At 37.1% G+C, this 21,379-nt stretch overlaps 1 protein-coding gene across 1 annotated transcript; it reads left to right on the top strand.

Annotated features, from left to right (window-relative positions):
* The first annotated feature begins 5,341 nt into the window (after window positions 1–5,341).
* LOC145625079 (uncharacterized) lies at window positions 5,342–9,386 on the top strand. Its single transcript, XM_081678161.1, has 6 exons — window positions 5,342–5,878; window positions 5,963–6,211; window positions 6,735–7,046; window positions 7,739–8,311; window positions 8,451–8,561; window positions 8,643–9,386. The coding sequence occupies exons 1-6, from the start codon at window positions 5,342–5,344 to the stop codon at window positions 9,384–9,386; spliced, it is 2,526 nt and encodes an 841-aa protein (XP_081534287.1).
* Window positions 9,387–21,379: the final 11,993 nt, after the last annotated feature.

The raw sequence follows: 21,379 nt of genomic DNA, 5'->3' as shown, positions 1-21,379 counted from the left end.
AAGGATCCCGGGATAAGAAGGGTCGAGAGATAGAACGCGGGCCAAAAAATGACATAGTGGGATGGAAGAGAGCGCGAAAGGGAGGACTAGAGAGAGAGGAGGTCTAGGAGAGAGTGAAAGAAAGAAGGGTTATGAGAGAGGAGTCGAGAGAAAAAAAAAAGAGAGAGAGATGAGTCAAAAGAGGAAGCAATAGCACAAAAATAGATTAAGGGGCCTAGAGAGAGGAGGGTGGGAGAGAATAAGAAAGATGGGGACCAAAAGGAAGAGAGGGATAGAGAAAAGCTAAGAAAGATAAGGAGGATGAGGGAAGAAGTAGAGCAAGTGCAATATATTATTTTTCAAAGCCTTTTTAAAGATAGATCAAGGACAAGAGGGATTACAAAAGAAAGAGAGAGTGGGAGAAAGAGTTTCGGCTAAAAGAAGGAATGAGTGAGACAAAACAAGGAGACAAGGCCAAGGGAAAAGAAAGAGAACACATGCTGAGAGAGAGAGAGAGAGAGAGAGAGAGAGAGAGAGAGAGAGAGAGAGAGAGAGAGAGAGAGAGAGAGAGGAGGTCCAGCATAGAGCAAAAGAAAGAAGGGCTATGAGAAAGGAGTAAGGAGAAGAGAGAGAGAGGGGACTAGCAGAATAAGAGAGGCGGGATTAAAAGAGAAAGCAATAGAGTGGTAAGAGATAAAAGGGCCTTGAGAGAAGGGGGGATAGGAGAGAAAAAGAGAGGAGAAGGCTAAAAGAACGAGAGAGATGAAGAAAGCCGGAAAAAATAAAGAGTTGGGGGAGATTGAGGGGGGATGAGCAAATGCAACCTATAATTTTCAAAGCCTTTTAAAGATAGAATAGGGACAATAGGGATTAAGAAAGAAAGAAAGAGAGTGAGAGAAAGAGTTTCGGCTAATAATAGAAGGAATGAGTTAGAGAAGAGCAAATGTGGCTTATAATTTTCAAAGCCATTAAAAAATAAAACAGTAAAAAGGAGGGAACAAAGAGAAAAGGCTAAGGGAAGAGAAATAGAGAGTATAGTGTCACTTCATTCCAAAACAATTTAACTCATCTCACTCTTCCTTAGCTTGATTCTTTTCTTTTCTTTTCTTTCTCAGTAACAGCTTCTTGTAATCTCTTACTAATACTTCGAACATTATTCATCAGCTTTTGTTAGCCAGGATCGATCAAGATACCAATTCAACCAATCAAGATGAATGTTATACTTAATCATTGCCCTTTCTGTGCAACTAACCTTGATGTTAGAAAACTCCCTTTATTACTATCTTCCATGGCTAAAGTAAAATAAAGAATGAGAGAAATAGTTGCAATATACAACTTACATAGGTTTTAATGCTTAACAATGAATGCTAAAACATAATAATGTATAGAAATGTTTAGCATTGAAACAAGAGTTAAATAACAATCATTTTAAAACAAAGCTATTCGAAAATTATTTAGATAATAAATAACCGTATTGCGTTTTAAAATAATATCTAAAATAATGGTATAATGTATTTCAAATCTTTAGATTCTAACAAATTCTAGATAACCTCACTTTTAATGATTGCTTTTTCATAGATATTTCTCCATAGAAAATTTATAACTACTCCTTGTTATTACTTCTAAATTCATGTACCCTTGCTATTAAAAAACCCGAACACAACCACGAATATTACAAAACTCGAACACTGCCGCTAATATTTACAAAACTCGAACACTACCACAATATTTTTATTTCCAACAACTAGTAAAATAAAAAGAAGAAAAGAGCGAAGAAAGGATAGTAAGGGTAATTTTGTATTTTTATTAGTGATTCTAATCTAATCCCAACCCAATCCAACCAATGAAATACACTATTTTTATCCTTATCACGTCTATTAATTCCACAGTCTTATCTCACCTTCTTATCCTACTTAATCCTATCCCTCCTACCAAACGCCTCGATAAGGTATATCTCACTTTTCTTTTGTTACACATTAATCTATTGTGCATTATATTAATTTTACAGTAATATATGAGTAATTTCCTAAGATGCTTAAGTTTGTATATATCTAAATATATATTCAGATTCCATATGGTATAGATCTAATGTTAGCTTATCAATTACAATGTATTTCACGTCTAAATAGATCATCTATTTTGTCTTTTGATACTGTTTACAAACTATACTTTGATTAGATTTTATAATATATAAATAAGAAAAAACATAGTCATGTGTGATCTTCTTAGATCCTCTAATGTGCAATTTCAAAGTATCAACGTTTCATGATTTTAATTATTGATGATTAGATATATACACAATTGAATTAATGCATAGACAAATGTGATATAAAAAACGTGCCAATTTATTTGGAAACGGAGAAAATCAATGTTATCGTTAGTATGTAGCCTAATTTTTATTATGCAAAGAGCCCGTAAAAGATGGTGCTCTCAGCGTAGCACCATTTACTAGCTAGTGTTACAACATGACCCCTAACCACATGTATACTCCACCTTCGGACTTCAGTCAATATCAATCAAAACGCCCGAAGTACTCCATTCAATGACTCGAATTCACCATCCAAATTCGAGACAAATAATTCCAACTAGCAAATCTAAGATTCGTCCAACTCAAACACGTGAAAAACAATCCTGAAAATCGAACAGTCCCCAGAATAAACGTACACTCCCCTTCTCCCGGGATCTTGGCAATCAATAAACACACTGAATCTGTCATATCGTAATTAAATACCAAGTTTTTTCTATTTTTGCTTGTGATAAAATGCATTTATTGAAGTTACAACACATAAAAAAAAGCTAGCCTAAACTCAAACAAGGCTTACCGACCACAAATAATTCCAAACCCCAAAACAGTATAGCTTACAAAAAGAACAGACCAAATTTAGATTCTCTTCCAATTATCACCACCTTATCATTGCGTGGCATAATATTAGCCACTAAACTAATACTAACAAGAGCTGTAAATCTTGGAATTTCTATGTAATTATGATATTGATTGATCAATGATGTGCTTAAACAACAAAAGCCTAGTGTTTAAAGTTATGTCGTAAGCAAAATACTACGTATATATTCTTTACAATGACATTATGTTGAAAATTTATGACAAAATCATGGTTCATTTATACTATTCATGCATAAGGACAAAATGTATCTTCTTTGAAAAGATGATAGCTGATCACGGGTATAGGCGCATGTATCGTGCTAATGTGCCTCGTACTCAATCGGGTCTTGCCTAATAAACAGGTCAAGAAGAGAACGTGTCATGTTTGGCTTGTGCTGATCTTTTAAAAACAAAGCCTATACATGACCTGACTCACATGCTTTTATATTTTTGGCTTGGAGACAAGCACAACCCAATGACCCATACAGCCATACCCCACTCGTGTTAGCTAGAGTCATTTTCATATTGTGCCTAACACGAGTCATTTTCATATTGTGCCTAACTAATCCTTGTGTCTGCTCAATGAGTGCCCCGCTTTGAGAATAATATTATGTTGAAAGTTTATGATAAAACCAAAAATTATGTTTACCATGATTATTGCTTTAGAAAACATTCAATACTTAAAACAAATCATTAAACACTACTTTACCAATATTTTTCTTGTAATGTTATGTTTAGGAATAATGATTAGGAGTCAGCAGTGGTGAGAGCCCACAAAAGACGTGGCAGAAAAAGAGTGGTTGGAAAGAAACAAAATTCGAAAGAGCTGGGCTAAGTTGGCTTTGGCCGGTGCTGGAGTGGTGCTAAGTGATTGGGGCGGTGCCTCACAAACCTCATGTGATTAGGACAGCCTCATTTCTTTCTTTCTTGACGTTATTTTCTAACCCCCTAACTAATTCTTCTAAACTTGCATAAAAACAGTTCCGCCTACCATAGTATTCTACGACCATTTTCATCTAAATTGTCTCTATTTATTTGTGTAGAGTATTGACTAGGAAAAGATGTTTATAATTCATATTATACAACAAAATTTTGAATTTTTTCTCCTAACAAATATATTAATGTAAATACAACTAATAAATTAGAAAATTAGAGATGTCAATTTAGATCATAAGTCGATTCGAGTTGGCCTGTGATTAGTTAGGTCAGGTCATTTCAATACAAATTTGAGTCTTATATAACTTATACCGCTTAAATTATGCATTGAATTATCTCTATTTATTTCCATTCGGAGCAATTTTTAACACCTCTATGTTAAAATGAAAAAAAAAAATAATTAAAAAAAATAATATAAATAAGTACTATTCATTAGATGTGCCTAAATTTTAATGCTTTACATATTTATAATTATTACTAAAAATTTCTCTTCTCGAGCTCTAGTAGTACATGTTGTGACATTAGCCCAACACACCTATTTATTTATTCATGAAGATAACTCTTCCACTAATTGAACAAACATATTTAAGAGCATATATAAGAAGCACTGCTGATTAATTATGCACCACTAGTTCTAAGAATTGTAAAATAGGTTGCTCTTATTCCCCTAAGTATTCGTCACCCTTTAATGTTCTTTGTTGAATACGTCTTCTTTAGAATTTGTTCACAAATAAGCGATTAATTAAGGGCTTGTTTGGCATCAGTTTTGGTTTTCAGTTTTCTGTTTTTTTGAAAATCAAAAACCAAAAACAGGAAACAAGAAAAAGGTGTTTCCACTTTTCTGTTGTCAGTTTTCAAAATTATCATGATTTTAATAAGTTCAAAAAAATTTTGATTCATTATGGGGCATATATCATATACTTTAAAAAAACAAAAAACCAAAAAACAGAAAACCTCAGTAATGCCAAACGAACCCTTAATTGATTTTAATGTTGAGTGCAGCTGTTGCATAATATGGAGTAATAATTATTGTTAGACTAATAAATTAAACTCAAGCCATACATTGTTAATTTGTTAGGAGTAGCTAACCTAAAGATTACAGGAGTATTAATATTGTAATCGAACATTCAAGAACTTACTGTTGGAATACATGGTCCAAGTCAGCACAAGGAAGCAGAGTCAGCAATGTCAGCAGCACAATTAGAAGCACAGTCAGCTAACTCAAGCTCAGCATAAGTTTGTTAGAGTTTGTTAGAGTTTTTGTAACTAACTCTTGTATATATACACATATTATGCTGTAATTTCAGATTATCCAACAAATAATAAAACTTATCTTTCTTCTTCTTCAAGCTTTTCTCTCTTCCTTTCTTCTTACATTTTCTGGAAAATTCTTCCAGAATAAAGTTCAATTGATGAACTTCAACATGGTATCAGAACTAAATTTAGCTCGATTCTGATCTAATTTCCGCATTATCTTTAGTTTTATCTGAAGTTTGATCGTTTCATATTTTTGTTGTTCTTCTTAAGTTCAATCGAAATTCAACAATGGCACCTCGACATTCTGTAAAAAATTCTGGAAATTCTAATTCTGATCCAAATGCAGAAGTAGATCCAACACAGAATCCAAATTCTGTATATTTTCTGAGTAATTCTGATCTTGCTGCAACAAAATTGGTGAATGTAGTATTTGATGGAACAAGCTTCAACGACTGGAAACGTTCTATGACAATTGCATTATCAGCAAGAAACAAATCATGTTTTGTTGATGGAGGTTTGAGTCAACCTTTAAACAATTCACCAAATCTCAGAATCTGGAATAGATGTAACAATCTGGTGATTTCTTGGATCTTAAATTCTCTTGAGCCTTCAATTGCTCGAAGTGTTCTTTACTTGAAGACAGCTAGGTCAATTTGGCTGGATTTGGAAGAAAGGTTTAGTCAATCTTCTGGACCTCAGTTGTTCTCAGTGCAACAACAACTAGCAGACATATCTCAAGGAGAATCTGAAGGTATTCCCGAATTCTATACTCGAATTAAGCAACTATGGGATCAGTTGGATGGATTAGATCCTTTACCTGCCGGTGTTTGTACTGGTTGTAACTATAATCTAACATAGAAACTGTTTAAGTCTCAGCAAAGTCAGAGATTAATTAAATTTTTTATGAAGGTTCATGATAAGTTTTCTCATACTAAGAGTACTATTCTGATGATGAATCCTCTACCAACTGTAACTAAGGCATATAGTTTGTTGCTTCAAGAACAAACTCATATGAATCTGAACAACATCAAGAATCAGCAGAATTTGGAATCTTCAGCATTTTATGCTAAGAAGTTCAATGATACCAGAACTCAATTCAGCAACAACAGAATCTATAATTCTGCTGGAGGTGCAAGACAAATGTTTGAAGCTAATTCTGTAGGCTCGAATACAAGGAATTTTGTTTACACCAGAAACAACTTGTACTGTGATCATTGTAAAATGAGAAATCACACAAGAGAAAAATGTTTCAAGCTTCATGGCTACCCTTCTGATTTCAAAAATAAAGCTAAGAAAGTAGCAGCATCAGTTCAGCAGACTTGGTAAATTTTTCAATTACTCAAGAACAACACAAGCATATTCTGCATTATCTTAATAAACAACAATCTGCTGAGCAAGGTGAACTCTCTGGAGGTTCAAGTTCCCTTGGCTTAGCAGTAACTTCTCACTTAGCAGGTAATTTCTGTCTTGCTTCTTCTATGCTTCCTATATGGATTCTTGATAGTGGAGCTTCTGATCATATGTGTGCTGATATTTCAATGTTTAAAACATACTCAAAGATACTTGATGAAAGACTTATAACATACCAGATGGAAAGAAACTGAAAGTTGAGCATATAGGAACAGTTTTGCTTAAATCAGGCATTACTCTTAATAATGTCCTGCATGTTCCTGGTTTTCAGTTTAACTTGGTGTCAATATCAAAGTTATGCAAAGATGTTTCAGGATCTATATCATTCACTAATGATACATGTTTACTTCAGGGCCCTTCTTTGATCAGTCTAATAGTGCTTGGTAGATTGGACAGAGGATTATACAGTCTTAATGAAGATTGCTTGAGTGCAAATAATGATGTTGATCTTGAGAATCACATTTCAGTAGCAGTTGAAGAAGCCAAATTATGGCACCTTCGTTTAGGATACATGTCTTTTGATAAAATAAAGTCCATTAAGGGCATTGATGTTCATGGTTGTTTAGCTGAAAACTTGTGTCAAGTTTGTCCTTTAGCTAAACAGTCTAGGTTTTCTTTTCCTACTAGCTCAATAAAATCTTGTAAATCCTTTGAACTCATTCATATAGATGTGTGGGGTCCCTACACTCATGCCACACATACTGGTTGTAATCAGTTTCTTACAATTGTGGATGACTATTCTAGAATGACTTGGATTCAGTTTTTCTGATGTCTCAATTTCTTAGTTATCTACATACTCAATTTTCTTCCAAAGTCTTGGCCGTGAGATCAGATAATGCCCCTGATCATACAGAAGGAAACATGAAGCTGCTGTTATCTTAGCATGGTATATTGAAACAAAAATCTTGTACTGATACACCCCAACAAAATGGGGTGGTTGAAAGGAAACACAAACATCTCTTGGAGACTGATAGAGCATTATTTTTTCAGTCCAAAGAACCTGCTAGATTTTGGGGAGATTGTATTGGCTACAGCCTATATAATCAATAGAATGCCACTCAAATCTATTGGTTTTGTAACCCCTTATGAAAGACTGTATTGTTCTGTTCCTGACTTGTCTCATCTAAAGATTTTTGGTTGTCTTTGCTATGTTTCCACTTCTAAAACTCACAGAACCAAGTTAGATCCTAGAGCAACACCATGTGTGTTTCTAGGATACCCTCCAAATCAAAAAGCTTACAAAGTCCTTAACCTTGCCACAAACAAAATATCAAGGATATTATTTTCTATGAAAAACATTTTCCTTTTCATTTTTCTCCCACACCTCACAAAAATTATGCCAACAAATTTTTCCTACCTGTTAACACCCCAATTTCACAATCTTATTCTGATATTCCTGAAATTTTCTCTGATCTTAATAATAACTCTGATCCCACTCCTATTTCTGTCTCACCTAATCCTGTTCCTCAAACCAATATTTCTTCTACTATTTTACCTGAAACCTCAAATGTTACACCTAATTCTGATCCAGTTAGACAATCTTCCAGAATATCTAAACCACCTAATCATTTTTTTTATTACCATTGTTATGCTGTCACCAATCACTGGTGTAACTTGGTTTCTTTTGATTCCCTTCCTGAGAAACAGCAGCTAGATATATGTGTTCATCAATCTCTTGTTGAACCAACAAGCTATAATGAAGCAGCTCAGAATTCTTCCTGGGTAGATGCTATGGATAAAGAGATTTATGCTCTTAACAAAAACAATACATGGGATATTGTTATGCTTCCTAAAGGAAAGAAAGCCATAGACTGCAAGTGGGTGTATAGAATTAAGAAGAATGTTGATGTAAGTATTAAAAGATACAAGGCTAGACTTGTTGCCAAAGGTTTTACTCAAAAATATGGGGTTGATTATGAAGAAACTTTTTCTCCTGTTGTAAAAATGTCAACTATAAGCTAGATGTTTGATATCTCTTATTGCTTAGAATGGTTGGAATTTGTTTCAATTAGACATAAACAATGCTTTTCTTCATGGTACACTTTATGAAGAAGTCTATATGAAGATTTCAGAGGGTGTTTCTGCTCCTGCAGGGCATGTTTGCAGACTTAAGAAGTCTTTATATGGCCTCAAACAAGCTTCCAGGCAATGGTTTGCCTGATTGGTTGATGAATTGAAGTTTCAAGGATTTACTCAGTCAAAAAATGACTATTATCTGTTTCTGAGGAAAGATGGTGTTGATACCACTCTTATTGCAGTTTATGTTGATGATATCATCATCACTGGTTCAAATGATCAGTTAATTTCTGATCTGAAAGCTCACTTGCATCATACTTTCAGCATAAAGGATTTGGGACACCTAAGTTATTTTCTTGGCATTGAAGTTAGTAAGTGTCAAGATGGCTATGTTCTGTCTCAGAGAAAGTTTACTAAAGAAATTCTGCAAGACTGTGAGTTGGACATTTCTAAGCCTGCTAACACTCCTTTTCCCTCTCACATGAAGCTATTTTCTGATCAGGGAGATCTTTATGATAATGCTGCTCTTTATAGGTGTTATGTTGGGAAATTAAATTTTCTAACTAATACAAGGCCTGATCTTGCTTTTGCTATCCAAACCCTAAGCCAGTTCATGCATTCTCCCAGGGTTCCACATGTTCTTGCTTTGAAACACACATTAAGATATGTTGCTTCTACTATTAGTCAGGGAATTCTCCTTAGAGCTACTGATCAGCTTACTCTACAGGCTTTCTATGATTCTGATTGGGCAGCCTATCCTAGTTCAAGAAGGTATGTGACTGGTTATGTCATGCTCCTTGGTAACTCTCCCATTTCTTGGAAATCCAAGAAGCAAAGCACCACTTCAAAGAGCTCAGCTGAAGCTGAATGCAGAGCCATGGCTCATGCTGCCAGTGAAGTTGCCTAGCTTATTAGGATTCTTGGAGAGTTGGGTTTAGGAGATTTGAAGCCTGTTAGGCTGTTCTGTGACAGTCAATCAACTATTCATATAGCTAAAAATCCGGATTTCCATGAGAGAACTAAGAATATTGAAGTGGATTGTCACTTTACAAGGGATAAAGTTCTTGAAGGCTTGATTGAGATCACATATATTCCCACTAGTATGCAGCTTATTGATGTCTTTACTAAGCAGCTTTCTCTTTCTCAGCAGCAGGATTGTTGGGGTTTGGTGAATCCGACTCACCGCGGAAACAAACCCAAAAATAAGTCCGCACTCGCAATAAATAAAACCATAAACATAATTAAATTAATCACAAGATTAAGATAAGCTAATTACCTTTGACGCGTGCTTCGCTCCAAAATGAGCTCTTACTTGAAAGCTTCAAGTCCCGCTCACACGGAGACCTCCAACGAAGTCCACCCGCACCAACAAAACCAACTAGGTCTAATGTCTTGGGGTTAGCAAGACCCGACCAATAAAACCCGAGTAATTATATTGAGTTCAAAGGTTTTCACTAATTGTGATGCCTTTTTCAACTCTTACTCAAGCATCATTCCCAATGCCCATACTTGGGTATTTATAGGAAATGATGGGAGTATCATTTACTCTCCCATCAATGTGGGATAGTATGATTTTTCCATTTTATTTTAAAGCCAAAATAAAATTAATAATCAAGCTAGTAATAAATAAACAAGTGGCAAGCTCATGTGAGTGGTTAGGTGAGGACCACTTGGAGAAGGGGGGGACCAAACTTGCTCCCCACTCCCTCTCCCATAACCGGCCACCTCACTCTACACACACTCAAGGACCACTAGCCACATGGAACCCACCCTTGGGCACCAAGGCAACCAAGGTGGGCTGCCATGTGCTGCAGTCCGTGGCAGCCACGCCCAGCAGGCCCAGCACACGCATGCGGGCTGCCAGGCGCTGCTGGCCAGCAAGCCCAGCATGCTTGTGCGGGCTGCTGCTGGCCTTGTGCCTTGGCCAGCGCTGCTAGGCAGCAAGCAATGGCCTAGCCATGCTGCAGCTAGTTGTGGCGAGCTGGCGCGCGTAGCGTGCTAGCTGCTGTAGCTTGTTGCGGCATGGCTTGCTAGTCATTGCGCGGACAAGGCTGTGCCTAGCATGCTAGCACGCACTAGGCAGCGCCTAGCCTTGCGATGCTAGCATGGGTGCGCTAGCACGCACCAGCCAGCCTAGGCTCGGCTTGGTGCGCATGCTAGCCACCATGCTAGGCCATACGCCCTTAGCACTCGGTTTTCTTGGGCATTCCGATTCTAGGGGTATTTTGGTCTTTTGTTGATTTATTACTATTTCTCGTCTCGTCTTTTACTATTTTTCGACTTGACTTCCGACGCTCGGTTTCGACGCTCTAAGCTCGAATTTCCGACGTCTAAATAAATATTACTCGGTCGACTCATTAATTCCTTCCGAATTAATTCGTCGGTTCGGTTTGTTGAATGATTGGGTGTGACCCGAAGGGTTCAGTCAAGATTAAGCTGTAATATTAATTATTCATTAATATTACTGATCGGAAGCGGCCTCCACCTAGGCATTCTGATCACTTGACCTCACTGAATATATTAGCTTTCTAATAATTCTTAACCCACTAACGGAATAGTACACTTGTTCGAAGGACACCATTCCTTTCAATCTCCCACTTGTCCTTCCGGACAAGTGCGCATTTTGTGTACAACCTTTTTCCTATGTCGCTTAATGTCTCTTCATGAACTATAAGGTAAGATTTATTTTGTCATCCTTGTTACGTCCAGAAGTGTTTCCCGATTCCGAGTCCGACTGTCAATAAACAGATGATTTCTAAAATCCATCCGAGCACGGCCATGCATTTTACAGTCTCGCTCTACGAGAGGCCTTGTATACAACAAAGACATTTTCCCTATTTTAGTAGGGAGACATTCCCAGTCTTGTTTGCCGTTATAATCCCCTATTACGGCAGACTTTTGACAACATCAAAGCGAACTAGTACTCAAACAAGAGAACTCACAATACTCATGGTCGAGGAAATAGGTTCCGATAGCCATAATGAGAAGTATACTTATGACAAAAAATTTTTAATTTCTGTAGGGAATAGTTTCAAGCCTTTAAAATCCCACTAGCTTGAACCCCACTATGATCATACACTAAAGTACGGTGGCGTCCAAAAGGGAAGAAGATAGAGCAAAAGAGTCGCCAACAAGTTTTTAAGGAACTTGTAAACCGTTCACGAGGTGAAGGTTACACCCCTTAACGATCCAAGAGATCGTCAACTCCATAAGGTCATGAACCAAATAAGGGTTCGGGGATGAAGGTACAAATCCAACCTAAAAGAGATTGAACCTGCCCTAATAATAGGCCTCTACTTTATTCTGATCGTATTCATGTGCGCTTTCTGATTAACATGCAATCATTAGGTTTAACCCTAAACCTGTTTATCTATGTTGGTTGAATTTAATGCACAAATAAATCTATTATTGGCGATCACTTGAAATATAATCAAATTAAACCTAAACAAGATTATTAAATATCTTATTAATCGTGACTACAAGTACCAAATTCCCTTTAAACATGCATAAAGGTGTGATCAAGCAATAAATAATAAATATCAAGCAACATAATAAATTATCAATATCATGAATAATAAAATTATAATCATAACAATAATAATCATAAATAAAATAATCATCATCAAAATAATAATAATAAATATTCATAATCATCATAAATTATAACAATTATAATAATAATCATGTTCATGTTAATATTAAAGCATAATAATAGTAGCAAGATCCTAGGCATGATACTAACAAGATTAATAACAAACCCTAGCATGTCACTAAGAAATAAAAATCAAATCTTTAACCCTAACATGATACTAACAATCATAAATATTAGGAAGAGAATAGGAAGCATCGCAGGAATCATATTTAATATTAAAATACCCTAGACATGATACTAGGAATATCATAACAACAATTTAAACATGATTTCTAAATCATAAATCAATTAAAACCATTAAAGTACTTACTTTGATGCCTCGTACCTCTTTCTAATAACAAAATACACACGTTAGTAACTTCAAGGAAAATAATAATCAAAACAATTAAATTAAATAATTGAAAGAGAGATTTGGGACCAAACCCTCAGAAATTAAAACCTTTCACGTCTAGGGCGAAGGCAACTTCGAATATGGGTAGGTGTTTCTAGATCTTGCGAATGCGGAATTTTGTATGAAAAGCAAGAAAGAAAAGAATACTAAAGAATGAATGATGTTGATGAATGATTTGATTGTAGATGAATGCTAATTGATGAATAATTTGTGAATGAAAAGAGTTGATGAATGAATATCGATAATTGGTGAATCTTGGTGAATGAAAACGGAGTTTTTAATACGATATTTATAGAGAAAATCATCCAAAAAAGATAATTTAACAAAACAGAGTCTGAAGATCGCAAAAACACTTTGGCACCAGCCCTGGCTAGTTGGCGCCAGGACCAATGGCTAGCGCCAGGCGCCGCGCCTGGCGCCAATCCTGGTTCCAGGCGCCAAGGCCTGGGGTTGGACGCCAAACTGATTTTCCACGCGTTTTCGAAAATCTGATAAATTTCCTGTACTGGAAGATAAAATAATATAATTCCAATCGAAAATGCTATTTGATCTTGATTAAAACTCTGAAGAGTCCTAATTGAATTAAGAATGACAAGAACCTTCTAGAATGTTCTAGAAGACTAAAACCATTCCTAATTACATTAGGAATGATAAATTATATTAGGCCCTCCCCTAGATCATTGGGCCGTACATAAAGCTCAAACCGGACCCAGTTTAGTAAATTGGCCATAACTTCCTCAATATTCATCGGAAATGGGCTTATAATATATCGTTGGAAAGGTCTTTGGAAGCCCTATCCAACTACACCAATATTGGACCCATATCATGGACCAACCAAACTGGATTGGCTGTTTTCTTAAAATAAAGTTTTCAAAAACAGGGAGAAGAGAAAAGAAATAAAACTTTCCGCAACACTAGACCTTTCCACACTTTCGTTTCATTCGATTATGATTCGACGTGAAAGGCACTCATCACCGGGTTTGGTTTTGGGGAGACACAAATGGGTGTCTACAGAAGCCCCCACTTTGACTGAGTTTGGAGAAACGCAAGTTTAGAAAACGAAAGCCAAAGTAACGATAGGGACGGAGAATGATTCAGAACGTTCTGCGATCCTAAATCAATCTTGTAACGCCAATACCTGCAAAACTAGCATTAGTTAAACAGATAAAAGAGTTAAGAAACGCGTATCTTGCACCGTCGAGTACACGTCTCTGAAAGTAACCGATTTGCTGCCGCTTTACTGTTTTGATGACCTCCTGCAAGCTAGAGAATGCCATCCCGCTGTTTTGATGTTCACTCGTCTCTGAACAAAGAGCTTCTTTTTGATATGTTCTTCTGAATGATGTGTCCACGCGTCTCTGAATGAAGAGCTTGAAAGGAAATGTCCACGCGTCCCTGAACAAAAGAGTTTGAAAGAAAATGTCCACGCGTCTCTGAACAAAAGAGCTTGAAAGAAATGTCCACGCGTCTCTGAACAATAGAGCTTTGAAAATAGGAAATGTCCACGCGTCTCTGAACAATAGAGCTTCAGTACTTGAACGTTTGTTGCGATAATGTCTTGAAGAAAAAATTTCCGAAGACCAACGTTTGTCGATCTCTAAAGCTCGCCTGAACTTTATTCCGCTAAAACCAGTATGTTGGTGTTTCCGTAATGAACCATATCTTAGGCGCTTTAAGCTAAGCGAGACGATCTTTCATCAAGTCGATCACTTATTGCAATTGTAATCAAACTGACTACTTAATCATGTCAAATTGCTTATAGGGTCTAACTGGCGTACCAAGGAACCCAAAATTGCTGTATGAAGTCGAAATCACCTTTCTGAGAGGCTTCGAGCTCTGTCGTTGCTGAAATACCTCTGGCGCAAAGAATTGATTATGTCGCCGAACGCTGTGATAGGGTCTTCCCTGTTCTGCTGCACCTGTATTTATTTTGACTATAGAACTTTGCCAATCTCTTTAATTATCTTAGGGTTGACCTAAGGCTTAATTATCTTAGGGTTGACCTAAGGTTTAATGTTGCTTGACTCAATAACTTAACACGACTCAAGGTATAAACTTGACTCGATGTGATTGACTCGAGGTTGACTCGACTCGAAGTGAAATGACACGTGTGACTCTTGACTCGTGTGTGCATTGTAATGTGATCGTGCGACTCGAAAAATGCAGAAAAGCAAAAATTTTCCGTCATTTTTGTGGAGGGTACCGACTTTCTCCCGAAAAAGAAAAGACGCGAAAAAGAATCGAAGTTTTGAAGATGCATGTTGAATGAGCTTAGTCAAATGTTGTTTGATACTATCTCTCAAGGTTCAAGGATTAATTCATCCTAGGCTATCTCAACTGTTAACTCCATGATGAAAGCATTTGGGTAACTTAGGCACGGAGGCTAAGCACTTCATACTTCGTGATGCAATGACAATTATGAGTGATTTTGACGAAGCATGCTTCAGCGTTAAGATTTCATGACAAAGGGTTCCTAAGGGAAATATATTTGGTCTTGTATGCGTGATGTGTGTGATAGTGACACTAAAGTTAGGCCGCAAGAGCTAAATGTGTGGAAAAATATATTGAAAAAAGTCAAATGGTGGTGACTCTTAGGCTAGGTAAGCTAATGATGTAGGGATCAAGCCCCCAAGTCTAGCTCTAAGTGAATAGGGATGAGCATAGGAGATCCCTTGATATGATCATGGTGTAAGTGTGTGAATGTGAATATGAATGCATGTTTATTACGGCCGCACCTTGATGTGAGGTTGCCTACGTATCCGTTAGGAATCAGGCCGAACGTAGCTCTAGCCGAACCTCGCACAAGTGTGTATACCTCAAAAAGGTCTTTTTAAGGGTTGTAACGTGGTTAGGCTAAAGGTTTAAAGAAGAAGGGGATAAAGGCTCAAGACCCTAGATAAGCCCCCAAGGTGTGCAACCTTGCTTTTGAATCTTTATAATTTTATGCTTGAGTTTCTACTCTTTTTTAGCTCTTTTTGCTTTAGCATTTATTTTATTTTTATAAGTGTGGGCAATCCCGATCATGCGGTCTATCACTCACTTGGCATTCATGTTTCTCGAGCACTCGATAAGAGACGCAATCTGAGACGTGTTCGTATCGAAGATATTTTCATATCAAAGACATTGGAACACTTGCCCTTTTGTACACTTTTATTTATTTTTTTTATTATTGCTTATTTTTTGCTGTTGCTTTCTTTTGAATTTGCTCAAGCTTTCTTTAGAATTGCATAAGTTACACACCATCCCATCCCAAGGTTAGGTAGATGTAGGTTGAAAAAAGAAGGGTCTATCGTTAGACGAGGCTCAAAGTGGTTTATGTAGAAAGGATTTGTAAATTAGAAAGGCGAAAGGAGATATGATGTGGCTACAAGGGGTGCCTCAAATCATTGGTATACCTTGTATTTAATTCGACATGGTTTTTTTTTTTTTTTTTTTTTTTTTTGCAATATAGTGAAATGATCGTATGCAAGGAAATAAATGTTCATTTTATTAAAAGAAAATAAAGAATCTACAAAATTAATCTAAAAGAAAATAAAAGGTGCCTATGCTAGACTTATTGGGGAAAGGAAAAAATGAAAAAGAAATAGAAAAAGAGGCCATGAAATCTTGTCGTTGCAGCTCGCCTCTTGTCTTGTGTTGCTCCCCTTATCATTACTCGCTCTTCTTGTTAACTGGAGGTATGGGAAGCTTGTTGTTATCAATCAAATACTGGATGGCCTCCTTTAGCTTCCAACAGCTCTCAGTAGTATGACCCCTACCTTGGTGGTATTTGCAGTGTTCGTCTGGATTCCAACTAGGCAATCTCTTCTTAAGTGGGGGATCTTTAGTAGGTCCAATGGGAGTAATGAGTCCCTTGGCATGGAGTCGATTGAAAGCATCATCGTAGCTAATTCCGATAGGGGTAAATTCCCTTTTCGGTTGCTTTCGACTACCCATGGCTAGGATCTCACTAAGGTCGAAAGTACCAACACTATTACTAGAGTAGGTGTATTCGGAAGAAGAAGGATAGTCGTTCTTCTTCCCTTTACAGCCACTGTTACCATTGTTACTAATCTTGGCCTTCTTGTCGCGCGGAGGAACATGAAGGAGATTTGAATCAATGAGATCTTGAACCCGATCCTTGAGGGCAAGACACTTTTCAGTAGTGTGACCGCGGCCTTTATGGTATCGACAATAGGAATTTGGATCCCAATTAGGAGAACGTTTTTCAGATGGAGGGTCTTGACTGGGACCAATGGAGTGAATGAGACCTTGATCGTGAAGACAATCAAAAGCTTCATTGTAAGTCATTCCTATTGGTGTGTATTCTACAATGGTCCGTTTTTCCTGTGGCTTAGGAGCATTGAGTTCTTCATTAAACCCTTGGCGAGAATTTTGTTCAATGGCCATCACCCGATTTGCTAATCCTTCTACCACATTCAAGAGCATGGCAATGACATCTTGTAGTTTTCGAATGTCCTCTTTTAGACTTGACGAGTCTTCCTTGGTATTATCTAAGAAAAGACTTTCATCCTCCTCGATTACGGCCACTTCATCGAGAGAGGTCATATAAGCTGTCTCGATCATAGGCTCTCCCACAGGTGTGATAAGAAGTGATGGATCAAAGGATGCTTGGTCATCTTCGATGGCTAGAATCTCAGAAGTTTCATTGTCATCGATCAGATCTTGAATGGCTTCTTTGAGTTTCCAACACTCTTCAGTGTCGTGACCCTTTCCTTGATGATATTTGTAGTTCTTATTAGGGTCCCACTTAGGTGGCCCAGCTTCTGGAACCGGATCTTTGATGGGCCCTATGGGCATGACTAGTCCTTTGTGATGTAGCTTCTCGAAAGCCGTTTCATAACTCATACCAAGTGGAGTGAACACCCTTTTTGATCTTTGGATTCGTGGTTTAGAGGTGTTTGTAGCATGTACCTCATTAGAGGAAGAAGAACGATGGTCGCTCTTCTTTCCTCTTGCACTATTATCTTTCAGAAGGTCATCTTCAATGTCAATGCCTATATTATAAACAGCTTTGAAAGTATTCAAGTTGTGTTGGTACTTTAAGTGCTTTGAATACTTCCCTTGGAGATTCTTGATAAACATCCTCACATATTCTTTTTCGATAGGAGCCTTGACCATATTAGCAGAAGTTTCCCTCCATTTATTGAAGAAAGAAGTGAACCCTTCGTTTTCCTTTTGTTTTAACATCTCGAGTTTTCTATGGTCTGTCTCGTCTTTGATGTTGCACTTATATCTATCTATGAAAGCGTTTGTTATCGACTCCCAAGAAGAGGTTTTTTCTTTCTCGAGAGAAAAGAACCATTGTTGACAAACAGTTTCGAGAGATAGTGGGAACAGAGAGGGAAAAACCTTCTTATCGACACCCTTAATGCTCATTATAGTTTCAAAAGCTCTTAGATAGAAGTAAGGGTTATCTGTTGCTTTGAATTTTGGGATGTCAGTGGCGTTGAACTTATGTGGAAGAAGTTCCTTGTCCAGCGAGACCCCTTGTGAACTCATGCCCTGAAATTTGTAGTCACTAGATAGCTTGCTTAGACTCTCTTGCATGAGGTCCATCTGTTGTTGCTTCACGGGATTATCGACCTTAAGTGCGAGGAGCTTCAGTGTCTCAGTCACATTAGCCAGTTGATTCTTAAGATCATTGAATTCTTCTTGAGTTGCCATTATCTTCTTAGCCTTCTTGTTTTAACGAATCGGTTTATCAAAAAGCGAGACTTGAATAAAGAGGTTGTCCTTGATTAATCGCCCTTCTCTCCTCGACCCAGTACTGTGGAAAAGGAAATTGGGGATATTTATTGATAATTATTTGACTCAAACTTTATTCAACATGTAATGGATGGAAGAGGTGAAGAAAGATGGAAGAATGTGAAGAAAGATTTAGATGGAGGGATATGAAGAATTAGGAATCGAATGTACCCCCCAACTCAAGTGACGGAAAGACTGACTCATGCATGGACCTACGACATGGTCATGGCGATGTGTACTCAAAGTGTGTGCTAAGACTAGTGAGTGTAAATGGTGCGTTAAGACTCGTATCATGACCATGTGGCTAGACTATGTGATCAAGACTCGATTAATGACTTAACAAGGTGTTATTGACAGCGGAAATTAACCGAATTAATTAGTAAACTGGTTAATTAGACTCTAGGTGATGACTCGACAAATAATCCAAACTGTCGGCCAAGCGACAGGACTGGCGTCACAACATAGTGATTGGCGCCAGACTTTTTAGTAAATGTCTGGCGCTACACACCATATAGTGGCGCTACAACTCAGACTTTGGCGCCAACATTGGAGCTTTGGTCTGGGACTGTTTTCGGTATTATTAATCAACTGGGGTATGCCTAAAGTCGTACTAGGTCAATTCCGATTAAAAAGAAACTTTATTAACTCAAATTAATTAATTAATTAGGCAAAGTTCTTTAAGTCATTAATTTTAATCTAAACACAAATCAACAAACGGTTAAGAGGAACATAGAATATATACGCACAAAAAATAATGCACAATTAGTCAAGTAGGCACAATATGATGCAATGAGTTTGCAACCTAACCATGGCTCTAGTTCTCTAAAGTTCGGGATATGGGTTAGTCAAATAGGGTCCATGGTTAATTGTCCAGATGCACCGCGTAGAAGCCTAACCGTGAAGGGTTAACGCGTGTGGATAGGACACCGCGAGTTTTTAGAAAAAACTCACTTCCATGGTTTGGTGAATTCAACCTCTCAGATGTACCCTTTGTTGCCAGGAGCGTTCAATCGGGTAGATAGAGCATGAATTCCCAGAGGGTTATGTCCATATGTAGAACACATATGGGTTTCAGAAAAATGAGAAAAAATTCAATCAGGAAGTAGGATCGAGCAAACAATACGAAAAACCGGTCGAAATTAGAACGCATATTTCTGGCTCGGTATTGGGGGAAATTGGCGCCAACAAACAGAGACTGGCGCCAACTTTTAACTGTAGCGCCTGGCGCCAATACTGGCGTCTGATGCTATGGCTAAAAGTTTGGCACCAAGCTCTGGCCCCTGACGCTACTTCCCACATGCTTCAGCAGCTTTCTGTGCTCAATAAAATCATCCAGTTTTGCGCGGTGTTATTTTAGTCCTAGTTGTGAAAGACATTTCTCAAATTTCCTACGTGTAAAATCCTATATTTTTTACTCATTACGGATGGTCTTTCCAATGAGAACCTTTTTATGCATATGACAATAATGTTAATCAAAATTACGCACATGAAATACTTAGAACTTTTCGAGTCTCATCCACTCATTCTAAATCATTGCCGAAACAAATTCAGGAATTAAAATAGAAATCCTCCCCAGCGGAGTCGCCAAAAACTGTAGGGAATAGTTTCAAGCCTTTAAAATCCCACTAGCTTGAACCCCACTGTGATCATACTTTAAAGTACGGTGACGTCCAAAAGGGAAGAAGATAGAGCAAAAGAGTCGCCAACAAGTTTTTAAGGAACTTGTAAACCGTTCACGAGGTGAAGGTTACACCCCTTAACGATCCAAGAGATCGTCAACTCCATAAGGTCATGAACCAAATAAGGGTTCGGGGATGAAGGTACAAATCCAACCTAAAAGAGATTGAACCTGCCCTAATAATAGGCCTCTACTTTATTCTGATCGTATTCATGTGCGCTTTCTGATTAACATGCAATCATTAGGTTTAACCCTAAACCTGTTTATCTATGTTGGTTGAATTTAATGCACAAATAAATCTATTATTGGCGATCACTTGAAATATAATCAAATTAAACCTAAACAAGATTATTAAATATCTTATTAATCGTGACTACAAGTACCAAATTCCCTTTAAACATGCATAAAGGTGTGATCAAGCAATAAATAATAAATATCAAGCAACATAATAAATTATCAATATCATGAATAATAAAATTATAATCATAACAATAATAATCATAAATAAAATAATCATCATCAAAATAATAATAATAAATATTCATAATCATCATAAATTATAACAATTATAATAATAATCATGTTCATGTTAATATTAAAGCATAATAATAGTAGCAAGATCCTAGGCATGATACTAACAAGATTAATAACAAACCCTAGCATGTCACTAAGAAATAAAAATCAAATCTTTAACCCTAACATGATACTAACAATCATAAATATTAGGAAAAGAATAGGAAGCATCGCAGGAATCATATTTAATATTAAAATACCCTAGACATGATACTAGGAATATCATAACAACAATTTAAACATGATTTCTACATCATAAATCAATTAAAACCATTAAAGTACTTACTTTGATGCCTCGTACCTCTTTCTAATAACAAAATACACACGTTAGTAACTTCAAGGAAAATAATAATCAAAACAATTAAATTAAATAATTGAAAGAGAGATTTGGGACCAAACCCTCAGAAATTAAAACCTTTCACGTCTAGGGAGAAGGCAACTTCGAATATGGGTAGGTGTTTCTAGATCTTGCGAATGCGGAATTTTGTATGAAAAGCAAGAAAGAAAAGAATACTAAAGAATGAATGATGTTGATGAATGATTTGATTGTAGATGAATGCTAATTGATGAATAATTTGTGAATGAAAAGAGTTGATGAATGAATATCGATAATTGGTGAATCTTGGTGAATGAAAACGGAGTTTTTAATACGATATTTATAGAGAAAATCATCCAAAAAAGATAATTTAACAAAACAGAGTCTGAAGATCGCAAAAACACTTTGGCGCCAGCCTTGGCTAGTTGGCGCCAGGACCAATGGCTAGCGCCAGGCGCCAATGGCTAGCGCCTGGCGCCAATCCTGGTTCCAGGCGCCAAGGCCTGGGGTTGGACGCCAAACTGATTTTCCACGCGTTTTCG

This window comes from Chenopodium album, chromosome 3, assembly GCF_948465745.1.
Source record: "Chenopodium album chromosome 3, dcCheAlbu1.1, whole genome shotgun sequence".
NCBI classification, from domain to species: Eukaryota; Viridiplantae; Streptophyta; class Magnoliopsida; order Caryophyllales; family Amaranthaceae; genus Chenopodium; species Chenopodium album.
This window is presented reverse-complemented; position numbering and strand designations above follow the sequence as displayed.

Excerpts from the sequence above, each read along its gene's own strand:
- LOC145625079 (XM_081678161.1), top strand. The coding sequence starts at position 5,342 with ATGGCACCTCGACATTCTGTAAAAAATTCTGGAAATTCTAATTCTGAT. Across the intron at positions 7,047-7,738 it reads TAGCTGAAAACTTGTGTCAA|GATATTATTTTCTATGAAAA; the intron begins GTTTGTCCTTTA and ends CAAAATATCAAG. Across the intron at positions 8,562-8,642 it reads TTTCTGCTCCTGCAGGGCAT|TTTCAAGGATTTACTCAGTC; the intron begins GTTTGCAGACTT and ends GATGAATTGAAG.